General features: G+C 42.0%; 1 protein-coding gene across 1 annotated transcript; it reads right to left on the bottom strand.

The window, feature by feature from the left end:
* Positions 1–282: 282 nt before the first annotated feature.
* On the bottom strand, positions 283–10,470 carry MRPL39 (mitochondrial ribosomal protein L39). Its single transcript, XM_071433664.1, has 10 exons — positions 10,320–10,470; positions 8,858–9,064; positions 8,495–8,634; positions 7,754–7,853; positions 6,420–6,487; positions 5,033–5,145; positions 3,449–3,514; positions 2,119–2,272; positions 1,086–1,133; positions 283–414 (listed from the first exon to the last, which is right to left on the bottom strand). The coding sequence occupies exons 1-10, from the start codon at positions 10,360–10,362 to the stop codon at positions 328–330; spliced, it is 1,026 nt and encodes a 341-aa protein (XP_071289765.1). The 5' UTR covers positions 10,363–10,470; the 3' UTR covers positions 283–327.
* Positions 10,471–14,256: the final 3,786 nt, after the last annotated feature.

Below are 14,256 nucleotides of genomic sequence, written 5' to 3'. Positions count from 1 at the left end.
CTTTTTAAGATACTATTTGTCTCAACTTTTGGTTGCAGTAGGCATCAACATATGGATGGACACATGCAATTACTGTTGCCAAGGTAAGGACAGGAGCAACTTGCAGGTTATTGCAGATAAAAAATTAACTTCCCTCCACCCACCCTTTTTGTCTATAAGGAAACCTTTAAAGGGGACTGAAACCTTTTGTGTATACTTGTGTCTATACTTATCTATTATTTACATCACAGAATTCAAATTAATTACCCAAGACATTTTTGTAAGAGGCACAAACCAGCCATGTAAAAATACAGGTTTTATTATGTACATTTAGAGGTTCAACTTAATTTAAATTGATACATGTTTTCCTTCTTCAGTTCCATCTTTTGCCTCAAGACATTGTGCTGCTGTTTCCAAATATTCTTCTTCAGTGACCTGCAGAAAGATATCAATTTTGTTATATTTTTAAAAATTATTTCACTCTCCTTGATCCTGAAAACCCTCCCTTCATACTGTCACTGTAACAAGAAAGGACAATCTACAAAGACTATTATCTCCAAAATTAAACAACCTGAAGAACAAGAATATTCAAACTAAGTTCAGGGAAGATGCCATGGGGCAGACTCAGAACATATACATGGCTAACAAGTTTCAGAAGACATGAAGTACCTTTTTTTCTGTCTCTTGCCAAACAAGTAAGTAAAATTGTTGATCAAAAGGCTCTACAACAGCTGCTCTTTAATTCTTACAAAGACTTCCTATGTTTAAATATGTCTTGATACTGGTTATTTGGTTATATGTGGGTTATAATATCTTATAGTTCCATTTACCTTGAAGTATTTTTTAATTGGATAAATCATATCAACCAAATAGTACATGTTTTTTAAATGGCACAATGCTTTTTAATAACAGACCTCAGAAACAGTGCTACCACATTCTCTAATAAACAAGCAGTTAGATTTCTATTTCCATTCACCTGTGAATATTTCCATTCCTAAAGATACGTTCTTGAGTATACTACCTACCTCTAATAATTTGAAGTGTCCTCTATCAGAGCATACACCTTTGTATTTGGTAACCTGTACTTCACCTCTAGTGAGACTTACCAGCCTCTTTGATCTTTCCAGCAGCTTGTGCCACACAGTGTGGTGAGCCTGTGTGAAATGACATTAAATGATGTTAGCAGAGGTAAAAAATAATCTTATCATAGAATAGATTTGACAAGTGTATAGAAATGACGGCACAAAACCATAAGAATGCCCAGTTCAAATGTTCCATTTTAACAACTTAAAATTTTGGTGTCCAATTTGCCCATATTCATGTGGGGGACTTGAATAAATGTCTACCCATCACATGCCCCATCCCTGAAGTGTTCATGGCCAGGTTGAATGGAGCTCTGAGCAACCCAGTCCATGGAAAGGGAATTGGAACTGTATGGTTCCCTTCTAACCCAAACCATTTTATGGTTCTATGATTCATTCACTGTGTGGAATCCTTGAGGAATTAACTGGGAAAAAAAGGGAATTATGCTTAGGAAGGGAACACAGAGATCAGCTGAGGAACCCTTGAAAACTTCCCCAACTAAGACAATAGTACATGTGCTAGATAACAAGGTCAAAATCATGTAAGTCAACACGAATGGGAATAAAGACTTCTGCCTCCACCTTCAGTTCTTTGCTTAAGACTCATTAGAGCTTGGACATTTTTTGTTGTTGCTACTTTTTACTTTGGTGCCATAAAATTCTTTGAATGGTATATTTATCATGAGTATAAACACAAAGTTCTGCTCTTTTAAGCACTGTCAGTGGCCTAGATGTCAGAAGACTGGCATGCACAACTTAGGCAAGCAGAATGAAATATCCATGCAGAAATTATACAGCCAAAACAACACCTTCCATACTAAAAAATAACATCATGGGCCCTCTCATGCAAACTTTTCTAGTTCTGACTGCACATTCACTACTGTTTCAGGAAAATGAACCCCAAATATCCAACACAGTCACCATCAGGGGCACTCCCTTTCTACAGCTCTCAACTATGAATTCCATTCAGCTACCAACATAGCACCTAACAAAATGGAAACACAGGTAAAATGCTCCAATTTAAAGAAGAAAAACCTGTGCAAAATGGATTACTTACCTTCAAATGGACTGGCAAGGACACACCCTGGAATCTCCTTATCAATTCAGATTGATCAGTCTGAAGATTATGGGCTGCTGTTATCTCATACTGGAAACAGAAACTTGTCCTTGGAATATGAGGACCTTCACTGACATCTACAAAGTCACCAAACCTGGGGAGAACAAAAAAAAACAAACCCAGTTTATATGCCAAATATATTTGGAGCAAAATACAAGGAGATTAGGTTTTATTTTTGATTAGTAAATTCCAATCAACAGAAAGAAAATCCACACAAATCCCAAACTAAATCTAAACAAATCTCCAGCTCAGCATTTTGAAGTTTCCTAAACCAAAAGTACAGGTCACACAATTTCCTTAAATTAACTTAGGAAATTTAAACCTCAAGTCTAGGAAAGTCTTTGATGCCATGTTGGCGCTAAAACTGGGATGTCATTCACCAGAAAAACATTTGTCTCCAAGATCACCAGTTTTACACAGTACAGTGTTTACAACCTGCACAGTTATTTCTCTTTCCAGTTCTTGGAAAACTGCAAATCAATTGAGAAAAGAGACACAGCATAGTACAGCCAATACTGAGAATGAACCTCTCCCAGAAAGCAATAGGTAAGCCCATTTTCCCCTTTATTGAGCAAATCTGAGTGGGAGGAAGGAAAGAATGACACAACATTGTTCTAAAATTTCAAGAACCACCACTGCAAAGACATCTGTTCCCTTAGATGGATGATGCTCCTTAAGGTAGAACAAAAACAAATTAGGAACTCTTAAGCCATCTACACAACTGAATATCCTACAACAGCCTAAGACAGAGAATGGCCTGAGATACAGACAATTATCCTGCCTCCAGACTAAGAACTCTGTATCTTACAATGTATCCCCAGGATGCTGTTCTATTCTCATCTCCACCACTACAAAACAGTGGATTGCAAGTTAGGAAGATCTTGACAACTTTGAAAGAAAAATCCATTATGCAATGCTAACTCTTGTTTTGAAACCAGTATTTGGGTTGTATTTTATTCAGTCTGTCAAGCTCTAGAGATTTGTTTAGTTTTCATGTAAAAGCACTGAAAACAGTAAGACTTCTCTGGCACTTACCACCCTTAACATAACAAGAAATAGAAACATAGTATCACAAAATAATAGTTACATTTAAAAACCAAGCAAACAAACCACACCAACTTAAGAAAGACCACAGACAGTAATGAATACAAATGATCTTTACATTTAAAACCATCCCAAGTAACTTGCTCTTCTCACTTGCAGAGAGTAGTTGCAATATACTTAAATGTTCCAGTGAATCATTACAGAATGGGAGCTCAGTTTTGCTTACCTATATAATGGTACAATTCCTTCCATATTCTCAGCAGCTTTTCTTTCTATCATCTCCATTTTGTACCTGGACAAGAAAAAAAATTATTTTAAAAATCCTCACCTTTAACACCTTGCTCTTATAAGAGCACTTCAGAAACTAATTTAATTCATTTAAAATTCCTAAAAAATCATGCTTCTATTTATGTGAGCTTTGAGACTGGTTTAAATTCCTAATGAGAACACATATTGACATGCTTCATTAACAGACCTGTTAGTTAACCTCAGTTCATGGAAAAATTACAGAGATTTTACTGAGCACAACTGAAAGGCACTTTAAAAATAGTGCAATCATCATGGCACAGCCAACATGGGATCCTGAGACAGGATGTTTGGGAATGGTTTAATGTTGCGCTGGGAGGTGGTTCAAACTGAACTCTAGGAAGCATTTCCTTAGGAGACAGTGTTCAAACACTGAACAGGCTTCTTGGAGAGGTAGTCAATGCCCCAAGCCTGTCACTGATTAAGAGGCATCTGGGCAATGCCTTTAATAACTTGCTGTAAGTTGTCAGCCCCACATCAGTCAGCCAGCTGAACTAGGGGGTTGTTGTAGGTCCCTTCCTATTGGAACATCTATTCCAGTCTATTCTGTGCATATTTTATAGGAGGGCTACACTCCCACACCAGTTTTATTCAGAAAGATACAATGAACCTACTCCTACAAATAAGAGTTTTTCAGGTCACCTGTAAGACTAGAAGACACCATGACACCAGCTGAACTGACCTGATGCAATGTGCAGCCATTAACAGCTGGCTGCCTGCAAGACAGGGAAGTGTTCTCTGGGCTTTCCATACACAAAATCTAAAGGGACCATCAAAAGTCAGCTCCCACCTGCTGTCAAGGCAGCCAACAAAGTGGAGATGATGATCCATATGTCACATTAAAACAACCTTCAGCATTAAGCTAAAACATTTGCTATTTTGCAACTTTAGCTTCACTGTAGTTTAATTTTGGTTCACAAAATGATAAATTATTTCTCATTTTCCCCTGCATCTCTCCATGATGAAAAAGCTGTGGACCAGAAACATGGCTGAGGTATTCTTTTCAGCAAAGAAGACAGGAGGTTTTGAACAAACCTTTTTTTTAAAGCACAGACCAAAGTATTTTACCCATTTTCCCCTGCACAATTCAAAAACTGCATTTCATTAAATCTTCATTTGAAGATACCAGGACATGAAAAATATACATCTCTTTAAATATGGAACTCCTTCAGAAAAGGCTACCATGTCAAGGCTAAGCACCAGAGTTTCAACTTAATAGTAGTGGAATCTTGAAGCTCACTAGTGAACAAAAGAAGTCTCAGTCTTTCAGTTTGTCACGAAAATACATCCAGTGAAGGTGCCTGGTGCTGGCCTCTGAAGAGAACAAGAGCTAAGTAAATTGGTGTGAGTAAGTTGGTGGGAAGAGAATGGAGACAAGCTCATTCAGAGCAGTGGGAGAAGCACCTTCTTACTTCACATCTTATTTTAGATTTATAAAACCAAGCAGAGATTTGACTTGATTTCTAATTGCCTCTTTGAAAGAAAGGCAAATTCAGACACTCACTTATTATGCTGAAACATTTCACGTGCTACTTTTGCTTCAACATGCAGTGTTTCAAATGGCAGGTCTTGATGGATTAGCTTTTTGGCATCCCTTGTAAGAGAACAGAAGTTGTCCTAATAAAAGAACATAAAAACTGTAACCACCTTTTCACAGCTGTAGTGAACAGATAAAGCACAACAAATACTAAAAATTAGTCAAAGCAACAAAGATCATCTACTTTAAACCCTAAACATAGCAATTTTACTGTAGGAGTGTCTTACTATTATCATAAGAGCACTATAGATCATCAGTTTTTTAATGAACAGACTCAATGCTCAGTCATTTCAATGAGAAATAGGCATTTTCCATCAAAAAAAGTATCTATTAATTAAACTGCCCATGTAGGCAGTTTAATAGTAGGTTTTCCCTACATGGCACTACATACACAGTCTTGCTACTGTTGAATACTCATCTATAACTCGTTTCCCAGAGTAGAGTCTTCACTTATAAATAAGCTCTATTATGATAGATCAAAGTGAAAAAAAGGTACTGAATATTTAATAAATAAAAATTTGTCACCTTGGACCAGAATCTGAGGTTCTGTGTAATTCAGATTTATTCATAAATAAGAAATGGTTATGAGGTGGAATTACATTTAAAATGTCATGTAGAAAATATTTCTAACCAAATTACTTCAGCCACAAGATCATATTGAAGAAAAATTCTGCATTGTACCAATATTGCTTTGCTAGCCATACACCCCTCTGCTGCTTTTTGGGCACAAGAACAAGAATGGGCCCCAGATGGGTAAAATATTTGTGATCACAAATGGTTCTGAGATTTAGAGCATTCAGATTATTAGATTTACTGCAGAGCATGAAACATAAGCAAGCTATTAAGGAAAGCTGCAGCTGAATGTGCTCACAGATTTTATTCAACAACAAACTGATTCTGCTGTAGATCACCAGAAAATATGCCTTATACACGCTTCTATTTTCAGAAACTCTACTCACAAAAATGCTGTGGCTGCATCCACATTACCAGGCAAGAGCAGCTGAGGGGGAACAGACCTGTACAGTAACAAATATGGCACTGAGGTCCCAACAGCCCCATCAACTGTTTCTGAACTTGTACTTCAGACTAGAATTTTCTCTAGCTCCACAGACCTAAAGCCTGAAAGCATGTGGATGACAGCACAAAGTTTATTTTTGTCTGAAAGGAAACGTCAGAGCACTCTGCCATAGCACCAGTGTGTGGCAAATGCAGAGATCAGCTCCCAAAGACTACTCCAAATGTGCACTAACAAAAAGGGAAACAAAGCTCTGTCTCTTCTCCCCTATCAAAAAAGTACAACTGGACAAGGACACAAACTCTAGAACTTCAGGGTTTATGCCTGCAAAGTGCTTACGTTTGTTGGTTTCCAGTCATTCAGTTTACTGTCCAAAACCACATCATAACAGAAAGCTCCAGAGATCACTGCAATTCCAATCCAGAGATAAAAATATTAATATTTGAAACAAAATATGCATTTCACCATCATACCATATTCTTACAACAAAATAAATTAGAAGAAAAACAGAATTACTTCTAGAAATTCATCACAAAAGTTTTCAGCTCTGACTATACTATAAAATGACAGATTGAACTTGTGTTATTTTAATTTCACTTCACTGAATGAAAAAGTAATTTGAAAGGAGTTTTAATGTAACATCAGTATAAGAGAATCCCAATAAAGAGCAGAAAAAATAAACTGCTTCACAAAACTGCATCTAACACTGCAAAAAAACCCAAAACCACTCACTTTAAAAATACTTCACTGTTTTTCCATTGTATGCCTGATACAATAAATGTGAGCTATTAAATTATAAAGAGGAATTTTTTGCATAGAGAAATCAGACAATATTAGAGCTGTTAATCCATGACACAAGCAATGCACAGATTTCTGGTAAAGGCAACTCAAATTTATCTGACAGTTCTTAGAACACTCTTTTGTGCATATTGAGTTATGGCTATTTAGAAATCCAATCTATGAACCCAGTAAGATCACACTATTTCTATATATGCCATATAATGATATAGCTAAGTATATCCAAGATTATTCCAAATTCTGGTAGAACTCAAATATTTACCTGTACTTATCAATCACAACAAATGCTAAAATTGCTAAAAAGAGAAGCAGTTATAGCACTCCGCGTGGCCAACAACCAACCTTCTCATACACTAAATGCATAATTATGCAGGTTTGGTTATTGAAACAATCTCTTCTATTGTGCATTTTCTCACTTTTCTAAATCTTTAATCAGATCACAGATGAGCAGAAGTTGTTACTAAGCTTGTTTGTACCTCAGTAATCTTCCAGTTTGGTGTAGACATTATCATTTTTAGAAACTCAAGTGATGGACAAGGTTATGCAATTATTAGAGCAAATTCCACAGAAACATGTCTCATCACATCCAGAAACCTTGCTCATGTCACTTCACAATACAGAGGTTTAGTTACTAATTTCAGCTATGAAATCCTGAGTGGTCTGAAACCCAGTGGCCACACTGACCTATTTTCTGAATATTGATAACAAAATTGTTTTCAGTGTGGTTATTATAAATTAAAGGCAATTACAACAGCATGTAATATACATATCAATGTGTACCATCAATCATTGGAAGTAATTTTTTTCTAGGTTTGGTTATTAAGCACTCACTTGAGAAGCAGCAAAAGATAATCAATATAAAACACTTTTATCACCTGGCACTTCTGGAGCTTTAACTAGGTTGACCGAGTATTCATCCTTGAATGCTCTCTTTAGCACACACGCCATGATCATGGCACAGGAATGCCAATATGCCTGCAAAGAGAATTTCAGAACAGGAATTTAACGCCTAGAAGCTAATTAGTCCAAAAAAATCTCCCAAAACTTAACTGGATGATGCACAAACCTAGCTGCCAACCCAAGCATTCCACCCCTGAAGTGTTCAAGGTCAGGCCGGACAGGGCTATGAGCAACCTGGTCTAATGGAAGGCATCCCTGCCCATGGCAGGGGGTGGAACTGGATGATCTTCTAATGTCCCTTCCAACCCAAGCTTTTCCATGATTCTATGATTACTTTCTTTAGCATTTAAACTTCTATTCAGAGATGATTCTCCAAACAGAATCGAATTTAAAAAAAAAACCTGCAATTAGAATGCAAGCCAGATGTAACCCTGGAGATATTTAAATCTGAAATCCCAGAATAATACAAGAGTTGAAAGGAAAGCCAATAACTCACCACCCAGCCCACACACTAGTCCAGCTAATGATAGCCATGGTGCACCATTAAAAAGACATTAAAAATGTCTGAACTCTAATGACAACAAAGTTCAAGAAAGCAGACAGGCATGGAGCTGAAAGGTGCACACAGAATCAAGAGGTCATAATTAGAGCTACGTGCAATGAGACAAGGTACAGAGAACCAGGGTCACCTACAATGGAACAAGATAATAACTTACCTTGTTTACTTCCTCTGGATCTTCATCTTTGAAGGTAAGGAACTGAATTTCACATGATTTGGTCAGGGGTCTGTACATGTCCCAGATTTCACCATCCACAAAAGCCAGAACAGAGTTCTTGCAATGCCATTCGCTTAAATCTAAAGAAAATTTTTAAATCCCCAAAGTATTAGTTAGTTAATAACCATATTTTTCAGGATCAGCAGTTCAGACTGCTGCATTTCTAACAACTGCAAGTTTCATATTTGTAAATGACCTGGAAGGATGAACTGTGAAATAAGCCTCCAAAAATTAACTGTTTCTATTTCAATTGGCAGCACTACCTTAACCATGAGGGGCTAGTTCAGAAGTGCATCCACTTACGCATGGCACAGTTATATGGCGTGGACAGAGCCTTGTTCATGACAAACACACTGCCAGGGTGCGGCTTCCCGGTGTATTTCACTTCAATCTTCTCAATCCGTGGGTGAAGAGACAATTGTCTCTCTTTCTCTTTGGTGAAGAGCTCATTTCGCATCCGAACCACCTCATCAGGCGTCAGCCGAGGAACAGCTGGGGTGGAGATGTACCCTGGGCACAGGAGAGACACTGAGTAAGCAATAATCCCACAGCAAGCAAGACTCACTCTGGGGTGAGTCCAGCAGAGCATCCCTGTAATGAGGAAAGCCTGAGGGAACTGGGGCTGTTCAGCCTCAAGAAGGGATGATTGAGGCGGGACCTCATCAGTGTCTGCCAGTGTCTGCAGGGAACGGTCACAGCATGGACCAAGCTCTGCCCAGCAGCAGGACAAGAAGCAAGGGGCAGAAACAGATGCACAGAAGTTCCACATGAACATGAAGAACTTTCCTGCACTGGAACAGACCAAGCACTGGAACAGATTGCCCAGAGAGGGTGTGGAGTCTCGCTAACTTGAAATATTTCAGAACCACCTGGATGCAGTCCTGTGCCATGTGCTCTGGGATGATCCTGCTTGAGCAGAGAGGTTGGACCAGATGACCCACTGTGGTCCATTTCCACCTCAACCATTCTGTGACCCATTCTGAGTTTTCAAAGCCTCTTTATAAGGTTTTGGGTTCTACAACACTACTGATCACCCACCTCAATATTGCAGGTCTCAGTATTTACAAGGTAGCACTTCTGCAGCTCCAGCAGGATGGGACCCTGCACTGCCTGCCCAAAGTCACAACAGGAGACTCTGAGGCAACAAAAGGGGTCAAAAAGATAATGAGGGGTCTCAAGCATCTCTCTTGTGAGGAGGGACTGTGGGATCTGGGCCTGTTTAGTTTGGAGAGGAGAAGACTGAAAGGAAATCTCATTAATGCACATAAATATCTCAAAGGTGGGTGCCAAGAGGTTGGTGCCAGACTCCTTTCAGTGGTGACCAGCAATAAGATGAGAAGCAACGGCCATAAACTAAAACACAAGAAATTTCACTTCAACATGAGGAAGAAATTCTTTCCATGGAGAGGGGCAGAGCACTGGAATAAGCTGCCCTGGGAGGGTGTGGAGTATCTCCCTGGAGACATTCCTGGAGACAAATCCACCTGGACATGTTCCTGTGTCACCTGCTCGTGGTGACCCTGCCCTGGCAGGACTGGATGATCTCCAGAAGTCTCTTCTAACCCTAACTACTTGGTCCTATGCAAAGGTTAATGTCGCTCCCCGGCTGCAAAGGCCCTTCCCTCACACAGGCCAACTCCCCCGCGGCCTAAAAAGGCCCCTTCAGCCCCTGAAAGCACGGCCACAGTACGAGTACGAGCCCGAGCTCGGCGCGGCCCCGCACTCCCGGCTCCCTCCCGCACTCCCGGCTCCCTCCGGCACTCACGCTTCCCGGCCCGCAGCCCGCGGGCAGCCCACGGCGCGGCCATGCTCCCGCAGCAGCCCCGGTGCCTCCTGCCCGGGCTCCGCCAGGAACACCGGCCGCAGCCGCGCCGTTCCGCCGCTGTGCCGAGCGCGGCCGCCGGGCGGCGGGAGCCTCCTGGTCCCGGTGCCACCGCCGCAACCCCGAGCCACAGAATGTATTCTGCCTCGGAAGGGCCCCGCAGCGATCATCGGACGATCTCATCCCGGTGGGTGAGAGGCTGGACATGCCCCAGCCATGGGCTCTGGGAGCCCCCCGTGTGCTGGGCTCATCCAGAGCCCCGTGGGCAGCAGGGCAGGGAGGGGATTCTGCCCCTCTGCCCCCTCTGCTGAGACCCCACCTGCAGGGCTGCATCAGCTCTGGGCTCCCAGCACAGCAAGGACAGGGACCTGCTGGAGCCAGGCCAGAGCAGGCACCAAGGGGATCGATCACAGGGATGGAGAACCTCCGCTTCCAGGAGGAAAGGCTGAAAGAACTGGGACTGTTCAGGCTGGAAAAGAGAAAGCTTTAGGGTGTCCTAGGTGTGGCCTTCCAGCACCTGAAGAAAACTTATAGAAAAGAGAGGCAAGACAATTTACCAGAGCTTGTAGTGACAGAAGAAGGAAAAATGGCCTGAATTGAAGGAGACTAGGTTTAGATTAGATATAAGGAAAACATTCTGCCCTGTGAGGGTGGTGAGGCCCTGGTACAGGTTGCTTAGAGAAGCTGTGGCTGCCTCATCCCTGGAATTGTTCATAGCCAGGTTGGATGGGGCTTGGAGCAACCTGGTTTAGTGAATGGTGTCCCTGTCCATGGCAAGGGTTTGAAACTAGATGACCTTCAAGGTCCTTTCCAACCCAAACCATTCTATGAATCTATGACTGTGATTGCAGTCCAGCTCCTGGCCCTGCACAGGACAATCCCAAGAATCCCACCACCATGTGCCTGAGACAGAGCTTGTGAATTCACACCATGTTTGCCCAGAGAAGGTCTCTCTCACTGGAGATATTCCACAACCATCTGCTGTGCCATGTGCTCTGGGATGACCTTGCTTAAGCGGGAGGTTGGACCAGGGAGATCTCCCAATTCCAGTCTGTGATTCTGAGAGCATTGTCCAAACACTGTGTGAGCTCTGACAGTCTGGGTGCTGTTTCCAGTGCTCTGGAGAGTAGTTCTGAGCATTACTCTAGGCAGCAACATGATCCCAGAATGTTGTACCTCCACTACTGGCTGTCTGCTCCCCTTCGCTAACACTGCCCACCTGCACTGGGTTTGCAGGGCTAGGCTTTGGGAAGATGGGGCACTTTCAGTTTGAAACCAGGCAGAAACACCAATTTCGTGTACTGGTTTTGGTTTGCTAATTTGAGATTTTTCGGCCAATTCACTAATTAGTGTGGTGGGTTCAGTGCTGGCCAATCACTAGTGTACTCACTAGAATGTACTTACTCGTCTCCTTCTGTGAGGTAGGATTAGAAGAAAGGCAAAGCGGGCTCAAAACTTTAAAAGGGTATAAAGAAAAATTTATTAACAGTAACTAAAAGAAAGAGTAATAAGAATCAGAACAAAACCTTCAGGACACTTCTCCTCCCCCTACAACCTTTTCTTTCCCACTGACACTGTAAAAAGACAAACTTAAAATTTTCAGTCAGTTTGCCACCTCTAGAGTATCCTTTCTTCAGTTCATTTAGGGAGAGAAGTCTCTGTTGTTAATGTTATGGAGACTTCTATACAAGAAAACAATTCTCTCATGGCTCTCAATTTCTATGAATAGCAGCTGCCCGGGGAAATCTGCAGTCATGAAATCACTCCCATGTTCCACAAGCTTTTCCTACAGCTGCATTTATGGGCCATGTCAACTTCTGGGGTACTGATTTAAAGGTGAGCTGTTCAAGAGCAAAGGCTCTCATTATCTATCTCTGAAATCATCTTCATCTCTAGAAACAGAGATCTTCTCCTGGGAGTGCAGGATCTTCATCACTATTCTCTCTTTCTCTGTTCAAACTTCTTATAGCATCACAGCTACTTTAACATCTACTTACTTTAGCATGGAGGCCTTTGCTTGATATCTACAATTTGAACCCTTTCATCTCCCCATACCTTCATGCATTATAGGGAAGAAAGAGTCCTTCTCCATAGTTTTACAAGAGGATTTCAGCTTAAAACTAAAGGCATCTCCTCATCCTTCCCATCTAGGACTTGACTCCTTCTTCACTGACATTGGTGTCTTCATGTTGTTTCTTTACGTGTCTGCACTTTGGTCTTGTTCTCTCACTTGAGGGAGGACTGAAGCACTGCAGGAGTTAATATCTTACCCAGGGCCTGTAGATGGTCACTAACCAGGCTGGGCTCAGTTGCTTGTGGCAGGAACTGTGGCTGGGGCTGGGGAGCGACTGCGATCTCAGCAGCCCACACACCTGGACTTCTCCTTTCCCCTGCCCGGCAGCCAAAAGCAGGGTCCCAGTGGGTGCCCCACTCTCAGAATCTCTGCTGGTCAGAGTGACCCCGAGATGCCTCTTCAACCTCCCCCTTAGAAAGTCTCTTTTCCCAGCCCAGCAGTCGAAGAAGGAGTCAGAACTCTTCTATTCTTGTTCTCAAGGTTGTTTATTGTTTCTTATCTATAACATTCTTTCTCCGACCCACTGAGGTCTGTCTGGCAGGTCGGGTTGAGGCACACTGACCGCCTTCAGGGTGGTGTTGTCTTTTTATACTAAAAACTACATGTACACTATTTACAATAACTTCCCAATACCTATCACCTATGTTAGACAGTGAGTTTCTACTCTAAACCAATCTAAAAATGCCAACATCACCCAGAAGATGGAGGCTAAGAAGAAGAAGGAAAAAGAACAAGGCACGCCCAAATTCCTCCATCTTGGGACCCCAAGCCCCCATTCTAAAAACCTCAAAAATCTATTTTTTACCCCGTGACAAACTAACCATTATTCTGCTTAAACTTTCTTGACTTGTAATTCTTCATATAAAAGTTGGTAATTGTTTTTTCCAAGGGCTAAATCAAAGGCACAGGGGTCTTGGGCTCTGTGCCAAGGTCTCTGAGCCCCCCCAGGCAAGGGCTTGAGCCCTCCAGGGCAGCCAGAGGAATTTCCTGGGTTCCAACACCCTGCAGCAGGGGCTGCCCAGCCCAGCCTGGCGAGACAAGGGCCGGGCCAGCCATGTCACCTCTTTGCTGGCTGGGAGAGAGAAGAGAAAGTTCACGGGTTTCTTTCATCTTTAACATGTGTTTGTCACAGGGGCATGTACAGCTTTCCAGTGGTTCAACAGTGTCAATTCCCAAAGTCAACCACTAGTTAATTTTCTATCAGACACGAAAGAAGCTGCTAGCAGCCTCTCCCAAAACATCACTTCCATGATGCAAAACCAACAGAGAAGCAGAGCAGGGGAGCTACAGTGGAGCACCCCTGTATTTTTATGTGAGAAGATACCAGAAGCTTTCCTGGTGTCCAACAGAGCCGGCTGGATCTAAGGCAGTCCCACTGCTGGCCAAAATTAAGTACCACATCAGTGATAGTGGTACTGCTCAGGGATAACAGATTTAAGGAGGGAAAAGAGTTACTCTTCAGCAGCAATTGTAGGCAGATAAGGAAGGACTGAGAATGTGTGAGAGGAACAGCCCTGTGGACATCAAGGACTCCCAGTGCCAGAGCAGAGGTTCCACTGCCCACCCTGGAAAAGTTTGGGTCCTCCTCATGAAGAGCAAGAAGCAGCAGAGACAATGTGTGACAGACTGACTGTAGCCCTCATTCCCCATCTTCCTGCACCACTGAGGAGGATAGGAGGTAAAGTTGGGAAATCAGGAGTAAAGTTGAACCCAAGGAAGAAGGGAGAGATGAGGGAAGATTTGTTTTTACTTCTCAGTTCCCACTCTGATTTGTCAATAAATTAAATGAACTTCCCTCAGTTTAGT

This window comes from Agelaius tricolor, unplaced genomic scaffold (assembly GCF_023055355.1).
Source record: "Agelaius tricolor isolate 1412-34295 unplaced genomic scaffold, bAgeTri1.0.p SCAF_9, whole genome shotgun sequence".
Classification (NCBI taxonomy): Eukaryota; Metazoa; Chordata; class Aves; order Passeriformes; family Icteridae; genus Agelaius; species Agelaius tricolor.
Note: the sequence above shows the minus strand (reverse complement) of the source record. Positions and strands in the feature narration are given on the sequence as shown.

What these genes read in the sequence shown, in the direction of transcription:
- MRPL39 (XM_071433664.1), bottom strand. Translation starts at nt 10,362, where the DNA reads ATGGCCGCGCCGTGGGCTGCCCGCGGGCTGCGGGCCGGGAAGC. An exon ending in GAAATGTTTCAGCATAATAA is followed by an intron (nt 3,515 to 5,032) that starts GTGAGTGTCTGA and finishes TTTCTTGTCCAG; the next exon opens with GTACAAAATGGAGATGATAG. An exon ending in TGGAAAGATCAAAGAGGCTG is followed by an intron (nt 415 to 1,085) that starts GTAAGTCTCACT and finishes ATCTTTCTGCAG; the next exon opens with GTCACTGAAGAAGAATATTT.